The following is a 24,650-nucleotide window of genomic DNA, read 5'->3' as shown; positions in this document are numbered from 1 at the left end:
ACAATTACAAATCAAGGGAAACACATACGTGAGGACGGTTGCCTGAAGAGTTTTCAGTATTCAAGAGAAACACAATCTGTGCATAGAAAGGCAGGACAAGTCGAACATGTTCTGTCATCCCGAGTCTACTTGAAATAAGATATTCTGCACAAACAAGCACAAGTATGAGTTGCCATGTGGTGGAAAACAGATTGATATTGAGCAAATAAATATGACCAGCATTTTGAGATTTAGTTGTAATTGTTGTAATACAACAAGCCAAATCTTATTGTTGTCATAAAACAGTGTTACATGTCAAAGATAAGGCTCTGAATGTGTTGGATGTGGTTTTGACAAAGGGCAGATTGTTGTGGCCAGATGGCAGGATTGGATCATTTCTGAAACTGCAAAGCTTGCTTCTCATCACAAGTGGTGAGTCACCGTCCTGACAGGATTGACAAATCAGTGACCAGACATAATTCTTTCGTGTTGTTTTAAGCAAGTCTGACCCTCAGTAGCTTTCCTACTAAAGGATTTGGTAATGTTTTGATGTCAAAAAAGGCAGGATATGTCTTTATGCTTCTCTTTTGCCCCAACATGGAACTGGTTTTATTTAAAGTTCTAGAGTGGCTTAGGATCTGCTGGGACAAGTGATTGTCTGATTGATGATTAGTCTGATTAGCAGCATGGTAGTACTGCACTGTGGTGTGAGTGTGTGAACTTGAAGCACTTAGAAAAGCGAGACAGACATGCAAAAAAGTTCCCCTTTGGAACCTGTGTTTTCCTTGAAATTAGATTGTGTCATGGTTTCTAAGATGCAACAAATATTTGTAATACAACATAAATGTAGGTCAATGCATTTGTCCATCTTGCTACTACCATTTACCTCTAATCTGCATTATGAAACATTCTACATCGATGAAACTTTCTCAGAGGTGGTACTAAGGTTCCATAAATTCAGGAGGGACCTGGCTCAAAATAGTATGTCGAAAAAAAAGATTTTGTGGCGTCCAATCCATGGTAGGATGGGTGTACTCTGGTGTCACACTGACTGAACAACAGCAGGGGAGGTCATAATGTTTCAGCATTTGTATGCCTCATTTGTCAAGCTTCTCTGTCAGAAATGTTTCCTAGAATGACATATGAGAGGTGTGACATTTAGGAAAAAAGTGAGAAGTGTGACAGATGAGCTTGATCTTAACTTGATTCTTGAAATCACAGCCAGTCGATTGTGAAGTGCTCAAAGGTGAGTGTCCCTTTGTGACTATTGAACCAGCATGTTAAAGGAATGTGCTGACAGAATTAAAGAAAAAAAGATTTTGTTTGAGTGGGAGCACAAAGGGGATTTTATCCAGTGAAGGGGTGGTGATGAGAGGCTCTTCTTGAATAAATGAGTTCCAGCCTACAGTGGTAAAAGACTAGTGATGGATATCCTAACCTGAGTGAGGAGAACAGTGCACTGTTGAGGAGCGTGTTATTTTTTTTTTTCTCAACAGAAGCACTGATTAGGTCATTATAATTCAGGCATTTATTACAATAGCACATTTCTAGACCCTAGACCCCATGATACAAGTTATAATTTACTGTGATTTTTAAAATTACAATGAGTAGAAAATAGTCATCAACCCCAAAATCAGATGAAAGTGCATGCCACAGAGAGCGTGCAGTGATGTAGGTCTCATGTGGATTAGCATACTTGAGCTTGTAACTATCATTTATTATTTATTCTCTCTGCCAGCTAAATCTTGTTCTGTGTTTCTCAGTTATGGAAACTTCCATCCATTATAAAAACAGATCAACATTTAAATCTAAATTTAGTTAACCTACATCTCTTATGAAGGTTGCAGCCACTTTAAAGGCACAAAGGATGAACCAACACTTTTAAATCTTTGTAACAATGTAAAGTAGGTGATTTTATTTATCGCATAGTCCGATTCTTAGACAGGATATCGTCATTTAGGGATTTTTTTAAGATTCATAACCAGTTATATTAGGCCTTTGCCACTGACAGCAGGAGCAGCAGGAGGTTTTGGGGAGACAGAAGGTTGAGAGTTTCCCGCAACATTCCTCCATATTTTGCTCGGCTGAATCAACACAGTCAGTGGCCAGTTTGGAGATGACACGTGTCAGCTGTGCAGTCTGGTTCTGCAAATTATAATTCAAAAGATGGTTCAGCTCATTGATCAATGTCCCATCCACATGGAAAATAAAAGGGCATTTCACATCTGTTAAGTCAAAACGTTTGATTCTCAACAGCTAATGTAACCATGCTGACTTTATTCATTTACTTTCTGAATTAAAAGCAAGCAAAGTAATGTAGAGTATACTTCATTGTTTAATGGTGTTTTATTTTAGACAGAAAGAGCAGACATGTTCAGTGTAATTAGATGGCATGTAGTTAGATGAGACATTGGTCTATCATATCTATCATAGGCTAACATCAACCAGTTGCTCCTCCCTCTGTTTAATAAACCACTGCCACTTAATATATGTATTAACTTGAAAGGAGACACATTTTATTTTGTTGATCCAAGATAAAAGGAAACCACAAAAACAGCTATGGACAGAGAAACACTTCCAGTCATGGAGGTGTATGTTCCCATGTATTCTGCAGTATTATTACTGTATTCACAGTTGAGCACTATAAACAGCTTGATGTCATGGTTGAAAGGACATCATTAACAAATTACAAAATAAAACCTCTCACAATGTATTTATATTCAGAACTAAAAATAAAGACCATACCGGCAGTGTTGGAAGTCACTGGACGGGAAACCCCATCACACTTGGTCTCGCAGAGAAAATCGTCGATAGAAGGGCTCAGAAGCGGGCGGCTCTCTTGTTGCTCGCTCACCAGCTGTAAAGGACAAACAGATGAGACAGTTCAGGCTCTCGCTCAGCATGTCTCTGTGAAATCCTCTGTACAAGTCCCTTGCCTTTTGGTCAGGAATCACATAACAGTAGTGTCAGGACTGACAAGTCCCTGTATCATAAAAGAGTGTGTCATTTTCAACAGTGTGTCAAAAGAGTGTGTCATTTTAGGGGGGAAAACGCACATCATTTTTTGATGGCAGGGTAACTATGCGCGCAGAGTTTCTACTTTCTTTCAATTAAATATTTTGACACAAAGACACTATCGCAGCCACATTCAGTTACCTGAACATAGTGCGTCATGGTAACCATCAAGTGGCATATGGTTGTGTTGCTGCATTAATATGGGATTAGTACTTGTGCGTGGTTACTGATCTTGGCTAAACACATCCGGAGCCTGGTTGATAGCAAGTCATCTTCATCATGCATATGAATAATGTAATAATGTTGAGCTGCTATGAGTGGTAGTCAGTGGACGTGTCCCAAACAATAATTACTTAACCATCACTGCTTATCTCACCTTCCAGGCCATGAAAATGCTAATCACTTAAGCCTGGGATGCACCAATTTGTAGGCTTGCCAGTGCAGCTGCAGAATAGGTCACATCAGTTCATTAGTGCTACTCTGAAGCCTCAATATACTCCAGGTGCAGCTGGTCACAATTTGCCAGCCAATGCTTCATAATTTGGAGGTGAATACCAGTAAACCACCACCGCTGTTGTCAGCCTGTGTAGCGTGTATATAATGCTGGCAGCTTGGGAAACATGACATTTGCTATTGTTGCTCTCCAGGCCTCGCTCGCAAGCAGAATTTTAATGAAGGTGCTGAAAGTTTAATTACCAAGCATTAAATGGACTGAACACAGCCTGCCATATGCTCAATGAAAAGTGCTGAATGGGCTGTTTCTAGCATGTCTAAGCTGTACAGTGGTGCCCTTATAGTAACAAACAGCATATTTTGCCCCTAGGCAGAGAGTAGTAGTATACCGTTGGTGTATATGCAGGATTTTGCCTGCATTTGATGTTTTTGTATTATTTCATTGTTTTCTGACACTTTCAGTTGCCGTATGTTTAGTGTTACTCACAAAAAGCCTGGTTATGTATAAAAAAATACCATGGCATTGCTTGTAATTGCTCCATCAAATATTCGATTTTTGTATATATTCCTGAAGCCTAGGAGCTACTATAGAACTCTGTTGGACTAAATTACAGTGTAATGTTCAGGGACCAAGAAGCCCTATGCGACGAGTTAGGGATGTTAACGTAATGTTATGCGAATCAGTGAAGTGTTCGGTGAACGCAGGGCCAGGATTAGCTCTTGACTACTGTTAGACCTCATGAAAACAGCTATAAAAGAGGGATTTTTACAGATTTGATTCAAGAGTAATAACGCTGCGTGAAGAGTCGACCACAAAGCACTGATTGAGAGGATTCTAAAACATGCCATAGTTTAAGTCCTGACAGGGTTAAACTATGTAAAAATAGAAATCATTTGTGATGAGGTGGATATGCCTCATGCATATTTTGGTATCAGAAATATCCTTTTTATCAAAAAAATGGGTAAAATAATGACATTAGGTTATGGGGAAATGAATCCCAGTGCCAAGAAAAAAGCACTTTTGCAGAGACCCTTGGAAAAACTACATAAATAATATCCAGAGAAGGGTCATTATGTTGTTGGAATAGAGTTTGTGCCGTGCTGCCAGAATGCTGACCCAGCACAGGTAATTAGGATGTGTGTGTGGGTTTGTGCTGTTCTTGTGTCAGAATAAAGATTTGGTTCATGGTAAGACTCGCGGTGTGAAGTAACCTGATAACACCCTTTGCTGCCATCAGATACATTGTTGCCCAATACAATACAATACACTACAATGACAATTAGACTTAATAAAGCTAAACTGTTTTTAAGTCACATTTATTGAGCGATTCATACACTGTGCTTGTTTGGGAAAATTGTAATTGAGTCTCTGTGAATATTAAGTCAGTATTGATTCAGTTACAGTTAATAGTGATGTACATGCTGCATTTCCTTTTGAGAATTTCTGAATAAAATCCAGTCAGCTGTTAGCCTTTAATAGAGGAAGTGAGTCATCTCAAATGGTTTCTGTTGCTTTTAATTTATACTCAGTCAACTAAAAGACTACCTGAACTAAGAATAGAGTAAGCTCAGTAGGTTAATAGCCTGAATAATATTGTTTTGACAGGCGGGGGTTGTGCAAGATGTGATTCTTTCAATCCTTCAGTCAGAGATTTAATTGATAAGCTCACTTTGACCTGCATCTGTTTGAACAATTGATTAATTGTTTATTTTTTTGTAACAAAATCTAGAGCCCAATGATCTTGTTTAGGGTTAATCAATAGCTTTAAACTCTTGGAAGGGCAAGCTGCTTTTGAACACTGATGTTTCAGAGACCAGATAATCAGTTAATGTATTCAAAACATAATGGCTCAGGTAGATAAATATGTTGTCGCACTGCTTTGGAATAAGGATTTAAAAAGAGACGAAACGCTTTAACCATACACTTTGAAGATTTTTATGTTTTTTTAGGTTCCATCGGAATGCTTTCATTAATCAATATTCTATTTAAATTTCCTTGTGTACATGTTTGCATTACAAATCAGTAATAGCTGATAAATTATTAGGTTGCTATGGTTCCTGTGCTGACTTTAATCTTAGCTTTGCTTTTAAAATGCAGCGGGTGTGGAGTGTTGATAACATTAAATCAGCTCCTGTGTGCTGTTCAGGGTGCTGCCTCAGGCACTATGTAAAGTATGCACTGAACTGTCAAAACGTATTACTTTGCACTGTATAATGATTGTTTATAATGTGTCTATAGTGTGATACCTTATTGTTATAAGAAGAGATTAGATGTTATCGTGTCTTGTGCATTAAAGAAATGTTTCTGTTTTTCCGAACAACTCAAATATATAGCTCTGTGCTGTCTGTGTCTGAGCTGACTGAGCCGTTTAATGCCAGCCGAGCTGTATATAGTGAACTCTTGAATAACTCAGTGGAGACCTGAGAACTGGAGGCGTAGAATCTCCTAACAATGTAAATGGCATTCATAAATGCACATGCTCGCAGTGGCTGAGTGGGTGAGACCCAGAGAAACATCTGTCGGTGAATAACAATTTTTGTGATGCTTGCAAAGCGTCTGTTGGAGACATTCATAAGTTCCTGTCTGCACTGAGTGCACTGTTAAATCCCCAGTGTATGATAGATGACCTTCCTCCCCTCTGTTTATTGCTGTAGCTGATAGACTGAAGGTCAGAGGATCTGCATTTAGAGCATATCATAATCACCAAGACATGAATTTATTTCAATAAACAGGCTTGTGGTTTTAAGTGTTTTGAATGTAATGAGAGATGTTGACATGACAATGGCTCAGAGTTGTGTTTGAGTTGTGTTCTGCTGAAAGCTGGCAGCATTAGCACATTCTCAGAAAATATGACATGGCACGTTGTTCTGAACACTTTGATGGTTAATGACTCTTATAACAGTCATAAAATCAGGATCTCTGGTACAGTGTGTCTTTGCTTTAATAAGAGTGGATTATATAACATTCATGGTACCCAGAGGATTGACTTTAGAGACGCCTGTGATCTCCTTTAGCGCCGCCACGACGATTTAGTTTCCATAAAATGTACCTAGTGTAACTTTAAAAAATATGTCAGCCACCACAAAAAATTAACAAAATTTTGCAAACCTTTTTTTTTTTTTTACCAAAAAACTCAAATTAATTGCAAGAAGGATCTTAAGTTTTGACCTGTACCTGCAAAACTACTGCTGATTCCACAACGAGGGCTGATTTTGGGTTAGTAGGCCTACTAATTAAAAAATACATCAATATTTTACATGACATTAGCATTTAGCATGCATCAGTACTCTGCCTCTGTGAAGCATTATAGAGCTGTTAGTGTGGCTGTAGAGCATTAAAGTTGTGTCTGATGGAGGACACTGCACTATCTACATAAATACTTATTGGAGATTACTGAAGTTCTTCAATGCACTCCCTGTGATTGCTATGGGGACCTTGGTTTTAAATTGTGGTTTTGAAATGATGAGACCTCTTCAGTTTCATCTTCCAACCTCCCAAAAATCAGGACGGCGGATCTATTGTTCATCTAGGGAGTTGCGTCAGACATGTAGCAGGTAGCTTGCAAACACTAATTATAGGTTCCAGGAGAAGAGGTTTCTGAGCTGTTTGCCTATTACTCTCACTACAAGGAGGTTGTTGTTTTCCCTTGCTGCCTTTTTTCCCTCCTTTGCTCCCTGCCTATTATACCTTTTTGCTCCTCTCCTATGCAAGGCACTTTCGCATTTTGTTTACAAGTGCTTTAAGCAGTAATCTAGAAAATTATGTAATGGAAAAATCCAGCTAATTGTGCCACTTGGGCTTGACTCCAAGAGATCTCTTAGATGTTACTGTCAAGGGAACTGTGTACCAGTTAAACTTGTCAGAGCCTTGAAGAAGGGGAGGTGGAGGTGAGCCTAGCAGGAGGTGGAAGGGATGGAAAACACTACGTAGAGGAGAAGAAAAGAAAAGCTCAAAGCACTCGTTAGATAAAACCTGGAGGTGGTATGAGGGGTAGTTACAACAAAAATCATTACAGCCGAGGAATAAGGAGTTCATATCAGAGATTATTGTAGAAATTTAACTCTTTAGCATCAGCTTTCTTGATTATGTATTACACCTCTCTCTAATGGATCGGGTTGTTTATTTATTACAGTTGTTTGAAAGGCATTAATGTGGGTGGCAGTGATCCGTCCCTGCACTCCCACAGACCAGCACACCAGAGGTCGGTGGTTGGGTATTTTATGACTCATGATGGGTTTACATGATTTGCCCTCCGGCTACAAAGTTGGAAACAAAGCATTGAAAATCTGTAGTTAAGGCTGCAATTGTTAGTGTATTTAAGTGATATGCTGCATTTCAGAGTGCTTAGACTTTTAAGATATTTTGACCAGCTAGAAAACAATATGCCTCACTATCAGCTAAAAGGCAATGTTGAGTACATTTTTCTACATTGTGCAGTAGTGATAATGAGACATGCCTCCACCACTTTTTGAAGTGGTTAACTTTGTTCCCATCACCTCTTAAAAATAATAATTGCTTAAGAATATTCTGAAAAATAACTAAGAACAAAGTGTGAAAGGTTTATTTGCAAGCAAAAATACAAGGAAATGGAACATACGGTAATATATACTGAATACTAATGAATAAACCGGTCCAAAGAAACCAGGGGCTGCACTGCTGATAGTTCAGTTGTCATGGTCGGTTTTTCTTGGTCGTCATAAATTGAAATGGAAAGTCCTGACCTCCTACACAACATAAACTTTAAACATAAGCTAGAAATAGCTTTTGAAACTGGAAAAATTAAATGCCTTGGGTTTGGAGTTTGTAGTTTTTAACTTCTCTTCTGAGCTGCCAGTCAGCCAGTGTATATCCAAACTAATATCTCTGTCCTGAAAGCTGTAAAGTCCTTAATAATAATGGGGTTTCACTGTGATGCTATACCGATAAAATCAATGCCTCATTTATTGCTGATAATGTGTTTGGGTTTGTGCAAAGTTGTGCTTATCTTCTCCTGTGCTGAGCCCTTTTTCTGTGAGGCCTGTTGGAACATTGTATGTGATATTGGGCTTTACAAATAGACTTGACTTGACATGTGGCGTGAGGAGTCACAGCCTGTGACTTCGCCTCTGTCACTTGCTAAGTAACATCAGGCTGGGACATGATGCCTTTCAAACTGCAGCCTCAGCCACTTCCGCCATGAGTTGTGTCCACCCACGTGGAAATAACATCGCGTCTGTGGTTTGACGCTGTCATTTATTTTGTGTTTATTTTACTGGAAAAAGTTTTTAGTTAAAAAAAATCAACTGAGCAGTGAATCATGAACTTAACTATATTGGTATCAAAATAAAATTACATTACATAAGAAGGCACAGCTACCTTGTAAGATGCTGCCTTCACTCCATTCATCCATCCATCATCTGAACCCACTTTGTCCTGGGGTCAGGGTCACACGGCTGCCTTCACTCAGTTCAGCAAATATTTATTGCTTTTAGAGAAACAATGCTGACTGGCAACAGCTGCTTTCACCTGTATGTATGCTTGTTGGTGAATGTTGCTGGATCATTTTCTTCTGCATTTGCTGTGCAGTAATGTTGTAGGCAGTTTAATATGACTGAACTGACAACAGCAGCTATTTATTGTGTTTTCAGGTATATTGACAGATTGCTGTTATTGTAAAAGCTTTACCTTAGGGATGTCAGAAATATGTTGTCTTTTTTTGTGTCTTGTAAGTCAAGTAAGTTACTTGGAGGGAGCTATTAGAGGTGATTTATGAGTTTTTAGACTATGGTCAAACAAGTCAATTAAGAAACCTTTTTAAAGGATGGATTTTTCATCACTGTCTTGGAGCTTCACAGTGTGGAGAAACCAGGTGAACAGGGCAGGGAGGCATTTCTGAAATCATGGACAATTAAACAACACTTATGTTGGCCATTTTGTTCCAGACAGTACTATGCAGCATGATTCAAAAATTACTATTTAAATGCCTTCTGAAACCTTATTTGCGAATCTAGATCTAAACTAAAGAAAAATATACCACAAGGTCGATATTTCAATCCTTGAAATTAGGCATTTAGGCATACTTATGTTTCCTTAATTGATTTCTGTGACACTGCAGCGTAATAGAAGCTATAAGAAAATGCATCAGATTTTCAACTGTCCTGACGAGGAAATGATTGCCATTTTTTTACAGAAGTTAAAGTTGGGACATTTGTAATCTATCTGATCTACATGTTTTTAAAATATAGAATTCATGTCTTTAACTGTCGATTCAGCAGATTTTGACCACTAGGGAAAAAAGTTGAAATACAATTAAATCCACTTGAGCATTAACTTTGTTGTGTGACAGCTTATCAAATCAGACATTGTATTAGATATTAAACAAGTATGAAGCATGCCACAGAGGTTATTAAAACAGAGACAGAGGAGAACACCCACTAACATACACACAGCAGCAACAGCAGCAGCAGCAGCACACACACTCTATACAGAAGCAATCAAGCAGAGCAAGAAAACTCATAATGGCATCTGGAGCACTGACTTCATTCAGCTGTAACACTTTAAAAGCAAAAGAGAAGTGAAAAGCTCAGCAGTGGCTACAGTAATTTGCTGCAGTATTTAGTACAGAACTCAACAGCTCAATGCCATGCTGTGTGGCATTGCATTTTGGAAATACACTCACACGTTGTTTGTGTGGAAAATTAGCTGCTTATGAGGTGTAAAAAGTTGATGAGGAAGTTTTACTGACCTGATTAGTGATGGGACAAGAAATTTGTGGTGACTTTTTGTTAATCCCCCCCATATAGAGATAAACATTCAGTACATTTAAATAAAGGAGCACTATGAATCTTGCACAGGCTAATTGGATGTGATGAAAAAAGTCACCTGGGTAATTGCAACAATTTGAGGCTACTTTTGAAGATCATGAGATTATATTACAGTGTGTTGTAGTGGACGGGTTTTATACCCCATAGAGCAGCTGGAAATGAAACATTGGTTGCTTCTTTGTTAGATACAGCAGTCATTAGGCTCAGGTAGTTAGTAGACAGAGGAGGTCAGTTATAGGACACTCAAAAGCTTTGCTAATATTTCAGTATGACCAACACAGGAGGACTTTCCACTGAAAGGCAGGGGGGGTGAGGGCGGGGGAGTTTCTGAAATAGTTCTGCCCACCTTGGTAGTCACTGTGAGGAGGGGCTTCCCTTCTGATGACGCCTTACTTGGTATCTCCTTCAGGACCATGGCAACAGTCTTATCTGCAGCCCTAGAGTCTTTCCCCTATAACAGTGAAATCAACAATGACTTGTGTCAGGACAGTTGGACAACTCAGTGCTTTTTACCCCTGTCCAGGGCATCTTACAGAAAAGACTTTACCTTATGAGGATGGAAATACTAACTTCAGTGTGTGTGTGTGTGTGTGTGGTAGTCTATAAACAAAAATATTGACTGGAGACATTTTCACAAGACTATGGTAATGAAGAGGGGCACTGCACGATGTAGAGGGTCGACTGTAGACAGAGATGAGCATGGTTGTCCACAGCAGCACTTTTCACTGTGATGAGTGTTGACTACTGATGTTTGCAGCTGCACATTGTAAAGTTCAAGAGTCATATGATGTAGTTTCAGCTAGGCCTGCAACAGAAAAAGGGTTCTCAGCCTCTGAAATGAAATCAATTTTTGTATTATTAATATTATTATTATTAATTTCCATCTGCTCCTATCTATAATACACATGTAGATCAAACTGTTAATCAAGAAAATGTTAAATGTAATTGCCAGAGAAAATAATTGTCACTAGAGGTTCCTCATAGGAGGTGTTTGTCTCTTCTTGCAGAGCACACAGCATGTTTTATAAGCCATAAAAGATTTGCAGTGCTGTGGTGAAGACTTTGTAAGGACAGTGAGTGATTACATTGCTTTTATATAATATGATCACAAGGTCCCCAAGTTGAACTGAAGGCTGACTGATTAGTGTACTGAGGTACATATTTCTTCTTAAACTGTTGTCAGCTGTAGTGATACGATCACAGTGTAAGCTTATTTCCAGGCTTTAAAGTGCCCTTCACGACACTACAACACTGTGAGTCCTTCCCTCCATACATCACCCACAGCCCTCAGAGGGAGACAGTTGTGTAGAACTTGTCTGATAATTGCCAAGGCTACATTACATAACACCTAAAATTGATTATGTAAAAGGTCAGATTGAAGTTGCCCGCTTATTGTCATCCCTTTCACCTTCACTCCTATGACAGTCTGGCCTACAGGAACCACTGGCTTCCTCTCAGGCGTTCACTCACTTCACATTTTCCCACTGCTGGTATATTGACTAAACTGTATGCTATTAATCATTTTCAGACACACAGATGTTGCAGAATCCCCACTTCACAGGAGGCTGCACATTCCATCTCATAAAACAGCCCAACTTGTCCTGCAATTAAATTTGCTGACCAAAGACAGTGACAAAACTGCTGTTCATCATTCATTTTCCACATTTTGTAGACTCAGTGAAGTCTCCCGTTCAGACAGAGAATGAGGCACACTAAGAAACCTTTTAGCTAGATCTTATTAGGACTTTCCACATTTCTACATGCCAGAAAAATGAATCACGCTTTTCTTCCACTGATTTCCTCAACTCATCATGCCATAAAATGCATGTGCATAGCCCTGAGGGAAACTTCCCTTGAAAGCCTAATGCTCTTAATAAAGTCCCAAAAGCCACCTGCTCCCACTCTCTAGCTCACTTACACTGTATAAATGAACAACATCCCTCGATAAGATGCTGCCAGAAGCAAAGCTGCATTCATACGGCTAGAGCCAATTCAAAAACGCTTTAAACAAGCCTAAACATTTGGTTTTATTTGTTGCATCTGAATAGCAAACAGGATGCAGTTTGAAAAAAAGCTTCCTTCTCTGCCATATGTGCAGGTTCTATGGGAGCCAGCAGTGTCGAGGATCATCCGCCAGACTCTTTTTTTACAAGCCTACAGTTTCGGCCAATCTTCCGGGTTGTTTTGTGTATTGGCAATGGTTATCTGTAGTACTTTGCAGATGTTTTAAGCAGCGGTTTTTACATTTTTTTATCCATCATGCAGTAAGTTCATCAAAAAGCATGAAGACACCCCAAGTCTTTATGAACTTTCTTCAGCCATAACAAGAGGTCCTGCAACAAGTGTCATATCACTGCAGAACTGGTGCTGTTTTTTAAGATAAAGGGTGATGACACAAAATGATGATTACCATTTTAATTTAAGCTTTAATACATTGTCAACAGGAGTTATTTAAAAATGATATAGAATCAGGTACACAGTAATTAGCTATTAAGACCAAAATGGGCTGTAACAGGCTGTAAAGTTGGGGCAGTTCTCCATGGGGACTTGCGTTTTAGATTACTTCGAGTGTTCATTTGAATGTTTTGGAAGCGGTGCTTTGTTATGGCCTGACTATTATATTACATTATATTTGTTAGTGGCATAGGACACTTTCTCAGTGCTCACGAAATGGCTTTACAGACTCGGCTGCTGTTGTTCATCACACCAATCGGATTACCTCACTGAAAAGCCGTATTTTTATGTTAGATGTATTGTCAAAGGAGTTGCAAAAAAGATTTATAGATTTCATACTGGAGTTAAAATCAGAAGACTGTTGAGTTTATAGATCTATGGGAATATGTTGATGCATGTTGTTGTCTTGTTAAAAATTAAAAAGTCTTTTGAGAATAGAAAAGGAGGATAAAGAAGTTATATTGGATCTGTGATTTGAGACGACTGACATTATCTGACTCAGCAGTCCCATGGACTGAATTTTCTTCTCTCTTTTCTTCCCTGCATTTTTCCCTGTCTACACTTAGTTAGAAGCTTCTGATGGTCTGCTTTGTCCATGCAGAGGACTGTTCCAAAGATGATTTGAACACCGACTGCCTAATGGGCATTTTTTATCATATTTGCCACCTTGTTAATGGGCAGATTAGCCACTGTATGTTCAAAATGTTCTCCGGCTCTCCTGTGTGTCTGGGTCCTATTTAAATTGAAGACACCGAAATGGTCTATAGCACTAATAAATGGAACACATTGTTAGGTAATACATTTTGAACAACAGTGGCTCTAATGATCTGACTAATGATCAGTAAAATTACATTTTTAAGCAGACTTCCTCTGTCATGCTTTAGTCTGTGACACTGACACGTCTACAAGCCCCTTCTCATTAATTCTTTTAACTTCATATGTCTGCCCTCTCTGTGCTTGGCAATGTCAGGCTACTTTTACTCAAGGAAGTTATAGGAAAGAAATATTCAAGGTCTCAAAAATTGCTGATCTTTATGAGCATCCTGAAGTTGGCTTTACCTTTCTGTAAGTCATGATATTTATGTGGAAATGTAAAGCACCTTTTTAAAAAGATGTAAAAGATGTGTTTCACAAGGGGATACTGCTCAAAATCAGGGCACCGTTCTCTTGATCCATTTTTAGGGTTAAACTGGTGACATTTAAGAGAAAAAAAGCTGTCCTTACAAGATCTGTTTCAGAGCCAGAGGGGGGAATGGTCATTTATATAAAGCCCTGGTTCTAGAAAGAGAGTATTTGTTTCATTCCGGTGTATAGGGCTGTTTATTCTCACAGTATTTCAAAGAATGGCCATAATGTGGAACACATATGTCCACTATGTTCACCATATGCTACAGTGTCAGCTGGCTGTTATAATGTAGTGTAGTTTTTGATCCATCTGTCTGCACTCCTAGCTGGCCTGTAGCCTTTACCCTCCTGCATGTTTTTGCTTTTGGCTTCAGAGAGACGGCACAAACAATAGACAAGTCCCTCTCTGCAAATGGAAAAATTGATCACGGACAGGGATGAGCATGCACTCAATAGACTTGAGAAGAAAATATTTGGCACACTACTGATGGCAGCGGCAGCAAGCTGATATACGGTGGTATAAAATAAAAATAAGAGGACCACTGCAGCAACCCATGACTGGGACTCAGAGACTGTGTAAATAAATCAGACAGATCCTCCAAACAGAAATCACATCACTGAATTAGAGGAGACATCCGGGCTTGAAAGCAGCCCTTCTGACAAAGATCACATACATAGCTAAGTTTGGAAGTTAATTGTTTCAAGTTGGAGAGCAGAATTATATGCCAAAATAACAATTGGTGCCTGCACAAATGACAAATATAGTCTGCTGGATTTTCAGACATTAAATTATATGTCATCCTTCTCAAACATGCACACACATTCAGATTAAAACTTTAAAAAGAGACTTTGAGGAGTTAGACAATAGACACACACACTGTGGGCCACTCACTCTGGTGCTGAGGCTCAGTGTGTTATATGAGTCTGAACACCCAAGATATTAAAGCCAATAACTGACTTTCAATAGTGCTAATTCTCTGGATAAGCTAGGCTAATACCTATAAATGTTACTGTGGGTCCCTTTAATTTTACTGCTGGTGAGGAGGTTTTGTATGAGTGTGACATTTTCTGCTGCTGTTTATTGGCTCCTATGCACTTTGTGGAGATAATGAATGAGGAACTTAAAGATGATATGTTCCTGAAAACTGCATCCTGATGTGCTTGGAAAATAATTTACATAATTTATTGATGTTTACAGCTGCGCATACATCACTGTCAAAGACTATTGGCCTGGACAGTTGCAGCAGTGTTACATGGAGGGATTTCTTTGCCAGTGATGGCTGATACAAATCATCTTCAAAATAACTCCCCTCTACAGAGTATACATTTGGTATCCACTCATGTTCTCTTGGTGCTTCATGAAGATTTGATGTAACATCAAGTAAAAGTGAGTCTTATAAACATGTGTCAGTTCCACACATGAGCCAACTCTCAGAGCTTATAACAATTTAAAGCACATTCAGATTCAGGGCACCCTTTGGTATGTAAAACAATGTTCTTTTGTGCTTGTAGCACAATAATGTTATTTAATTGCAATCATTCAAATATGCTTATAATTATTACCTTGAAACACGGCATGGTGGATTTATTTCTCATCTCTAATCAGTTTTTTGATTCCTTGGTTACCTCATTTCCTCCATAACAACAGGCTGCTGAGCTAATCAGAGGCATCAGAGGCTGCAGCAAAGTTGTGTCTTTTTAATTGTTTCTTCTATGTATATAATGATATTTATGCAGCATAATACAGCAGGGAAAATATCACAGTTCCAAAGCACTGAGATTATTTTTCTTAAGTGATTCAGTCCAATATAAGTCAAACTTCTTTCTGCATTCAGTGTTTGAGTTTTAATGAAGTCCATAGTCTCCCATTCCCTGTTTTATGCAAATCTGTGCTACTTGATTCAACTACATATTTGTATAGTGTCAAGCTTCTCTCCTCACATTACAATTAGATTATGTAGCTCCAACTTTTGTTCAGATAAATACATTTACACTTACATGAGCAAATGTAATTCTCTCTTTGAACTTTTCCATTGTTTTAAGTGAATCAGCTTCTTCTGTTTGCACAGACTTTCCATTCATCCAGGTTGCTTGGATGGCACAGCAGTTAGCCAGTGATCTGTGGTTGCTAGTGTTTGCTAGTCGGAAATGTCTCGTTCATAGTACTGTGACAGACAAGTCTGTATGGATTTAGGCTTTGGTGGCGCTTTAAATCCCTCAGTCAACAAACGAGGTTTCAAGCGATTTGCTGAAAGCCACCCTGTGGCTGCATTTCTGCACCTGCACTATTTACTGGAGGGAATCACATTCATGAACATCCACATGTTGCTGCCTGTTTTTATCACCTTGTCTTTTCTGTATTTTTAACTTTCTAACATTAAATAATATAATATACCTGAATCTTTGTGATAATGATAGTCATAGGACCAACAGAAGCAGATGGAGGACGTAGCTACACCAACACAGGTTGTTTACACTGTATTAAAGAGCTATGGTGTGACGTGGTGTTGCACAGGAATATGTGCATGAAAACGGATAAGAGCTAAATAAACAGAATTCACAAACCAGCATGTGTTGTGCACATATACAATTATCACCAGTGAACAGCTTTGTGTAACTTATGGGAGCTCCAACGATGTTTATCTTTCTCAATTTATCAACTAAGACTTAATTAAGTATGGTTTCATCAACACTCTCTACACTAACTGTCCACTATTAGATTTAGGCACCAGAGAATCATCATTCCTCTGGTTCCCTGTAAACCTAATTTCTGTGCAGCACAACTGGAAGTATTTCATTATGAAGGGGATATGCCACGAAAGCAGAGGCTTTACAAAAATGAAGTGACACTCTGGGAAAAGCAGAGCAGCATAATGCTTCATAATGGATATAGATGGCGTAAAACTCCCTGAGGGGTTTGCAGACTGCTCTTCCCTTGGACAGCTGAGCAAATATGGCTTAAACAGAAATCATTGTGTGATGGCATCAGGCTGCCTGGTGTGTGCCAGGTCACTATTGCCCAAACATACACAAATTTACCTCTGAGTTTACACTAATAAGAATCATCTCACCGTGCTGCTGAAGGCCAGGTGAGGTGGAAACGCATTAAATGGAACAATGTGCTAAGTGCTATAACATTAGTACCTTTCAGATTATTTTTACTCTGAACAATTGCGTTGTAAGGCTATAGACACGTATCTTGTACAAATATGTCAGTAGCTACAGTTGGAGGCCCTTCATAAATTCTCATACATGCTGCAACATTGTTTGAAAAAATCTCCTTTGGCCACATTTTTAATCAATTTTAAAATTGTATTATGCACAAACCTGAATGATTAATGATTTTCCTGGGGTACAAGAAAAAAAAATATTTTTTCTTGTTTAAAAAAAACCCATTTTTTATTACTTTAGGAAAAAACTTAAAGAAATACACTGACAGCTTATTTGCATAGTATAGTAATAATGTGTCAGTTGTGCAGCAGTTACTGTGACCTTTTTCTGACCTTTGTAAAAGCTGTGCCATGTGGTAAAAGTGTGGGTTGTTTTCAGTTTACCATCACACACAGATGATTAGTGCAGTGTGCTGTGCAGTTCATTAAGAGGCTGATGCACAAAAACACCTGGACAGCTGCCATCACTGCTCGCACATCTAAACACACACTGTAATAAAATAAAAATTGAATAACCTACCACATATTTTAAAAAGCATTTTCAATATAGCAATGATTTTTGGGCTTTGTCAGAGACCATAAGGAATTATTCAACACAACTTGAGATGTGAGTTAATTTATTTCTCATGCTAATTTTCATTCCTGAATATTTTATTTTATCATTTATTCACAGGCTACTTTGTTTGATCTTGATTACTCTGATAAACATGGGATAGCATGGATTACATTAACATTTAAATGTTTTTCACAAGTCAACAATCAAGTTTATCTCTTGCTGTGTGCTTCAAATAAAACTATGTGCTTTGTTTGTTGAGATATTCGGCAGCATGTTCTGTGAATAGAAATGAAGGATTTCAGCCATTTTCTGACGCTGAAGTATGACTGAAAGCTGAGCTGCTGTAATAATGACAAATGAATTCCAAAAGCCTTTCTTCTCATGAGACCCGCATCCATTAGTCCTGGGGAGGGTCTCATGACCCCATTGTCCACAGTACTCCCTCCATCAATAACTTTTCAATATTAATCACCCTCTCTTGATTATTCTTCTTAAATTAGATCATGTCTATTATTCAACATTGTAATCCATTACAGCAGATTTGTAGCTTGGTTTGGACAGCACAGGTCCAGAGTAACTCCGGCAAATAAGATTAATCTATTCACAGTGTAACTGGACTGTGCCCTTGCATCTGCTGAACATATAAAAATCTATTAACCAGTGTCACAAATGTACACACACTCACACACACACATTATTTTAGTGTCTGAGCGAAACTTTTGTTTTAGGGAGCAGGACCAAACCTGCATAAACTTGTACAAAGGATTATAGGGCGATGCAATCCATGTACGGTACTGTGTACTATGTATTCTTTAGGCTTTTAAAGTACCGGATCTACTGGACAGTAGGGGAGAATTTTAGACTTTGCTCAATTGTAACTGTAGGTCAGGAGGACAGTGCAAGAAGATCAGTCTTTTGCAGAGCAAAGTCCCACTGTGTCATGAATTGAACCTGGAGTTGGAGGTCAAAAACCACCCCGGCTGACAGAACATGATACTGAACCTCCATCCTGGGTGGGAGTGACATGTGGACGTACTGTATGGGCTCACAGTGAAACATGAGACACAGGCTGCTGCTCATAAAACATTAACACTGGATCACAGAGCATGTAACAAGCATGTCAATTTCAAGTTTGCCTGTACAAGGAGCCTATTCTAGGCGCCGCTGGCATCCTACACCAGAGGATGTAAGCGTCGGTCATGAATATATACGCGTGGTGGACACCGTATCCCTTGGCTGAAAACACTTGAGGGAAACAGCTCAGGAAGTGTAGGCATTAGTGTTAAAAAGTGGCCTGTGATATTCATTACGGACAGCTCTGGGAACCTCCCCATCACAGTGCTGTTTTTTTGGCAGATGAACATTTCATTAACTAGAATCCGATTTGGCAAAGAAAAACAGGAGGATTTTGTTGAGCTTGCTGGTGTGCTTCGTTGAGCACTCTGAGTAGTGCGTAATGCATTGGCATTTCTCATTATAACTGCATATATTAGCTTTTTTTACGTTGTATAACTCGGGCTATTAATATAGAGAACAGAATTAACAGTCTGGCTGGAGGTGCAGTACAGTAAAGCAAGTATAGGAGAAGATAACAGGATTAAAAACTAATTAAACTGTCAATAAATGTGTATTTTGTCCTTTTGATGTCTCTTAATGAACTGGCATCATCCATATTTACAGTGTTTAATGTCAGAGATTTACATCTCTGACATAAGGAATATTTCTGGAGACTCACATAAGACTTTGCGTTGCTGTGTTTGCCCTGCTTTCCACATACTCTGCTTTCTCCTTTTACCCTAAAGCTATATGTACTCTCTGGAGATGACTCCTCTATCAGGTACATAGAGGCACAAAATAATAGGCTTTGTTTTGACTTCCTCTCTTCTAAGCAGAAGATTGATTTTTGTCTCCTTTGGATTCTTTAAATTGCTCCTTGTGTGTGCAGGCGGAGGAGTGAGATTGAATTGTAAAGCTTTAGAGTGAAGTTCATCTCTGTGTGGAGCCCTCTGTTTTGGGAAAACCAAGCCATGGTTTTTCTTTATGATCATGTCAGCCGCAAGGACGGGGAGCACAAGATAGGCGACCAGCAAGCAAATCAACCTTGTAAACCTTGCTGTCAGCCATTAATTATCGAAGCTATAGAAGATGGATGCAGTCTTCCACAGAACTCTGTAGAACTGTGTCTCTGCATTATGTTTTATTTTTATTAGCTGCCTATTGGTAAATGGATGGCCTGTTTACCTTACATTGGGAGAAACTTGGAGATCAATGTCTTGCCCCTGGACACATTGGCTCATGGTCAGAGGGAGAAGCTGGACATTGAACTATCTCTAACTCCCTGAGCCACAGCACTCTGTGCACCAAGGGTGACTGAATAGCTGCAAAAGACACATAAGAGAGTTTTCAATTATGGACTGCTGCTCTTTCTGGTTGATAAATTCATTAACTTAGATATGAGAGGATGACAGCTTGTCAATAAAGCTGTGTTGTTGAGCATGTAATGAGAATAATGCTTTGTCAGATGCCAGATAAAATCCAGGTATTTTTTATTGTCTTGAGAGAAATGTGACAGAATCCACCCTTCCTGCTGAAATGAATCAAACTTGTTTATCCTTTGATCTGAGTTTGATCTGATTGAGCTCTTTGCTCAATTGTTTTTTAACCTCTGCCACCATAGTTCTGCTGTTTCACAATACCTTCAGTCATCAACATGGCCATGGCAAAAGCCAAAGGCATGGTCTAATTTTTGGTTCAGATGAAAAAGGGTGAAAAATAAAAGAGGATAATATGCCATTAAAAGTAAATAAAGTGGCAAGTCTGGGGCCAAATATTAGCTTCTGCAATTTGAAGTGCTTTTTTATGGATGGGCACTGTTATAATGTTATAGTCTGTTATAATGTTTTGGTCTTCATGGATGATGCATTTCAATTTTCACATTAAAGGTGTCAAGAAGAAGCAATGGCATTATAAAGGTTCATCAGTAGTATACTGCTGTGATGGAAGACAGCCAGCAGCAAACACTGGCTGATGTTTAGATGACAAATTATTTTGGTTTTGTGTATTAGCTATAAAAGAGTTTAAATTCAGCTGCAGGCATGGCTTATGGGAAAACAGCAGTGTTTTAATGTAAAATAATGGAGATGCCAGTGTTAGACAAAACTGCTTATGTTCAGACAGCAGAAAAACAGAGGTTGCATAACAATCATTAAAATAAGAATGTCATCATTTAAATGTAGGAAAATATGCTAAGAACTGATCCTCTGATGAAAGAGCTGCTGTCAATAGGAAAAAAGTAAAATTTTGGTGCTACCCACTTACTGTGGGCTGTGAAATTCAAATTACTTTTATAATACATACAGCATACACAGCAAAATTCCCTTAAAAATGATAAAGTACCTCCATAAAGGTTGTGGCAGCAATATGAGCTTTTTATTAAGCGTTTATTGCTACAAAAACTAAATGGCTTCCTCCTATTGAGTGCCTAAGCTTATAAAGTGTTATTACATTGACTTTATTGTTCATCTCCCAGAAGCCCAAATGACCCGGCAGCACGAGTTCACATAACAGCATGTGAAGCGAAGTCTTAATTTTAGCCGTGAAACAAATAACCGTGAGTCAGTTCTCTCCTCCATCTTTGTGCAGCAGCTTCAGACCTACACTCTAAAACACATAAGCCATCTATGAGCTACTGAAAGAAGTGGCAAACTTGTGAAATGCCAGCAATTTTTCATGTGAATTTGCTCCCCAGTGCACTCTGTCGGCTAAGACTAATGACATGCAGTGTCGGCTAGTTTTATTATGCTCAGACAGCAGGTGTGTGTGTTTTTAATGGATTTTATTATGTGGTGGTATGGGATGGTGTACAGTAAGAAGACATGTTAAGGGATATTTTAGGAGATTTCTTTTGTTGCTCAATACAAATAGAAAAACTGAATTGCCATTAAAAAGGGGCTGAATTCAGGTTGATAATAAACTACCTTCTGCCCAGATCACTGTTATTTTCTGGGATGTAGATCAGTGATTACAGTGGATTTGATAGTAAAAAAATCTCATGGTTTAAAGGGACCAGAGAGGTCAAGAAACTAATAAATAAATGAATTAATTTGGACATTAGGCCCCTATAATCAAAGAGGGATAGATTTGTAATCTTTGTAATCTTCTTTAATTTTCTTCTTTAATTTTCTTCTTTAATTAACCCTGCCCATTGGAAAAGGAGCTGTTTGACCCTAAGTGCCATTACCTTGACTCTTTAGTGCAGAGTGAGACCAGTGCAGAGGTTAAGTCATAGCTGAGGGATTGTAATCCAGGAGCAGAACCACCAGCTGGAGGGTAATAAAAGGAGCTGACATAAATGCTGCTGCACATCTATTACTGTAATTAACCAATAGGGAGTGAGGATGGACAGGGCAATGATTAAAGATCACTGAACTGGATTAAAGTATATACAAGCTGAATTGTGTGATTACATAAAGATAATTAGTCCTGTGCTATTCATTCATATTTCATATTGTAATTAGTTAAAAAAATAAACATTAAAAATAATGTTTTTATACTGTTACACTGATACACAATAGCTAATAGAAAATATGCTTTTGCGGTGGATGGTTTTAACTTTTAAGACACTTTAGATTTAGATTTTTTTGATGGTTGGCAACCTTCGAAGCTGCAGGACAGATATTTTGTCTTCCACTTCTGGTGGTGACATGTGTATAGTACATGTGTGGCCTGTAATTAGTCATGGAATATGGTGACTGGGACTGTCCTTTCCTCAGCCTGTGGTATAGGAGCTGAATTAACCCACTGAGGACAAAGAGAAATGCCCACTTTGATGATAACCCTAACCCCACTTTTACTTTTCAGGAAACATGGCCTCACTCCTGGTTGCTGGTCCTTCTGTGTTCAGTCATCACTTGTTGTCATACAGCACTTATGGTACCTGTGAATCACTTCTCTGACTTAAAATGAATAAGATGAGTGCAGTAACAAAATACAATCAATAATTGTTATATTAAATCCTTGTTGACCACACATAACCTCCCAGTGTCCCAGTATAAGGCCGACTGTGAAAATAGCTAAGCATCTTTCGCTGAACAGCACAAAACAAATTAGCAGCAACAGACGTGTGGAATCTATTCTTTTTATTTCAGATCACACTGATGGGAGATAACAGGCTGGCCATGCTGGAAGAAAGATCAGGATTGAAGGACAAGGGAAGTTTGCTGGAGGTTGGGCAGTAACTCTTACACTCAGGTTGAACTCTCCCTCCACTTTAACTTGCTTACCCTTTGATAATTCTTCATATCTTGGCAGAACAAAAGCCTTCTCCAGGCCCCAGTGGCCAATTTCATCCTTCCCCATTACCTGCCCATTAAGGAAAACTGAGGACACTGAGCCCCTCTTGCAGAGCCAGCCCAAGTCATTACTTACACCATAGCAGTGTCGCTACTTGCAGCTTAGCTTGCAGCTGCTAATGATGAGGAATGGCAGTAAAAGGAGGAGGATCCCCTCTGTGCATTGAGCAGGAGGGTACAGTAACCTGATTACTAGCGGCTGTCTGGAAAATAGCATTACATTCTCGCTGCAAATGCATCTCTCACTTTGAGTCCCCGACTGTCCTAGATCCGGGCGGCGGCACTGTCTTCCTCTCCGTGGATGAGTTTATCGTTGTGCTTTTTAAGGAGCTGTCAAGCATATTGGCTGTAAGGCAGCCGCCTGCCTCATAGTGCTTTGATTGCAAAACGTGGCATTCTGTCTTCTTCATTCATTACTCCTCTTGTCCATCAATCTCTGTTTGGATTTAATTATCCATCTATTATAGAGGACGTAGGTCCAGGTGCCTTGACAACAATGTTGTTAAATACAGTATGCCCCTGGGAGTTAGAGCTCAGATGTTATGTGGAGGCAAACAACAGATCATATTATGTTTAAAAGCTGGAAGCTAATCGCAGGGTGACTCTATAATGAGTTAAATTAAACGGGTAAATGGGCTTTTTTCATTTGGATACCTGCAATTCAATCCAGGCCCACTCATTTATCTGCTGTCTTAAGTATCTGTACTACTGAAATAGACCCAGAGCTATTTATGGAGAGAGGGAGGGAGGAAGAGAGAGAGAGAGAGAGAGAGGAGAGAGAGAGAGAGAGAGAGAGAGAGAGAGAGAGAGAGATAAAAGACACTGACATTCAGTGAAAACAAGACCAAGAGTCCATAGCCATGCTGACAGCTCTGTGAAGTTATACTTAGGCACAGCAATGCTTTGAGCTAAATGCTAAAGTCAGCATGATAGGATTCTCAAAATGCTAATTCTAACATGCTGATGGTGCAAACATAAGCGTTGGGAGGAGCTTGCAGTGTTTACAAGCAATGATAAATGTTCTTCCACTAAAGGCTAACATGATCTACAGTGCTACTATTATTAGATATTAAAACTGATGGCTCATCTCACCTCTACTGGAAACTGTATGTTAACAGTGCTGAGAACATCCCTCTGGCAGCATAATCTCAACAACATCTTGCAGCCATTCTTTTCAAATCTTCTAAACACTTAGAGAAGACACTGCCTTTCTAATGCACTGTGTTGTGATGTTGATTTGCTTGTCTTTGTCCTTTGCTGTCCACCTCTGTTTAGTTTGCTTTATGGACAGGTTAGGTGAGCAGCAGTTCAAGGTGATGTGACACCCCTACACTGCCATGATTATGTGTTTTAAAGCTATCTACCCCTATATGTCAGTTCTAAGTTAATATTTGTATTGTCACCTGGACTTTCACTCATCATTGTGTTTGTCACCAAAATGTTGGCAGAAAAATAGGGCTCCAAATAACGCAATTCCTTATTTAAGTCATTTTATTACCACAAGCCAATTACATCTCATCCTCGTTTGTTGACTTGGATACCCCTGTGGTGATACCTTTATTCCACTGGTACACACACACACATGGACACGATAATCAGGTGGCCCAGACACAGGCCCATGAGGCCCTTGTTACCTTGAGTGACTTTGGCCAATTAAAGCCTTTGAAAACAGCTGCTGCAGGAATAGAGATGTGTTGGGGGGATGAGGAAGAGGAGGAGAGTGGGTCACTATGTGCAAGCATC

General features: G+C 39.1%; 1 protein-coding gene across 3 annotated transcripts in view; it reads right to left on the bottom strand.

The window, feature by feature from the left end:
- pex5la (peroxisomal biogenesis factor 5-like a) overlaps positions 1-24,650 on the bottom strand; it is a 75,640-nt gene that overhangs the window by 27,612 nt on the left and 23,378 nt on the right. For 2 of the 3 annotated variants that reach the window (XM_028404515.1, XM_028404516.1), the window contains exons 2-3: positions 10,598-10,702; positions 2,725-2,836 (exon numbers count right to left, since the gene is read on the bottom strand). In XM_028404515.1, coding sequence (XP_028260316.1) covers positions 2,725-2,836; positions 10,598-10,702 — 217 coding nt within the window. The remainder of the gene's footprint in view (positions 1-2,724; positions 2,837-10,597; positions 10,703-24,650) is intronic. The other variant, XM_028404517.1, reaches the window with a different exon arrangement.

Source organism: Parambassis ranga, chromosome 4 (assembly GCF_900634625.1).
Source record: "Parambassis ranga chromosome 4, fParRan2.1, whole genome shotgun sequence".
Lineage (NCBI taxonomy): Eukaryota > Metazoa > Chordata > Actinopteri > Ambassidae > Parambassis > Parambassis ranga.
This window is presented reverse-complemented; position numbering and strand designations above follow the sequence as displayed.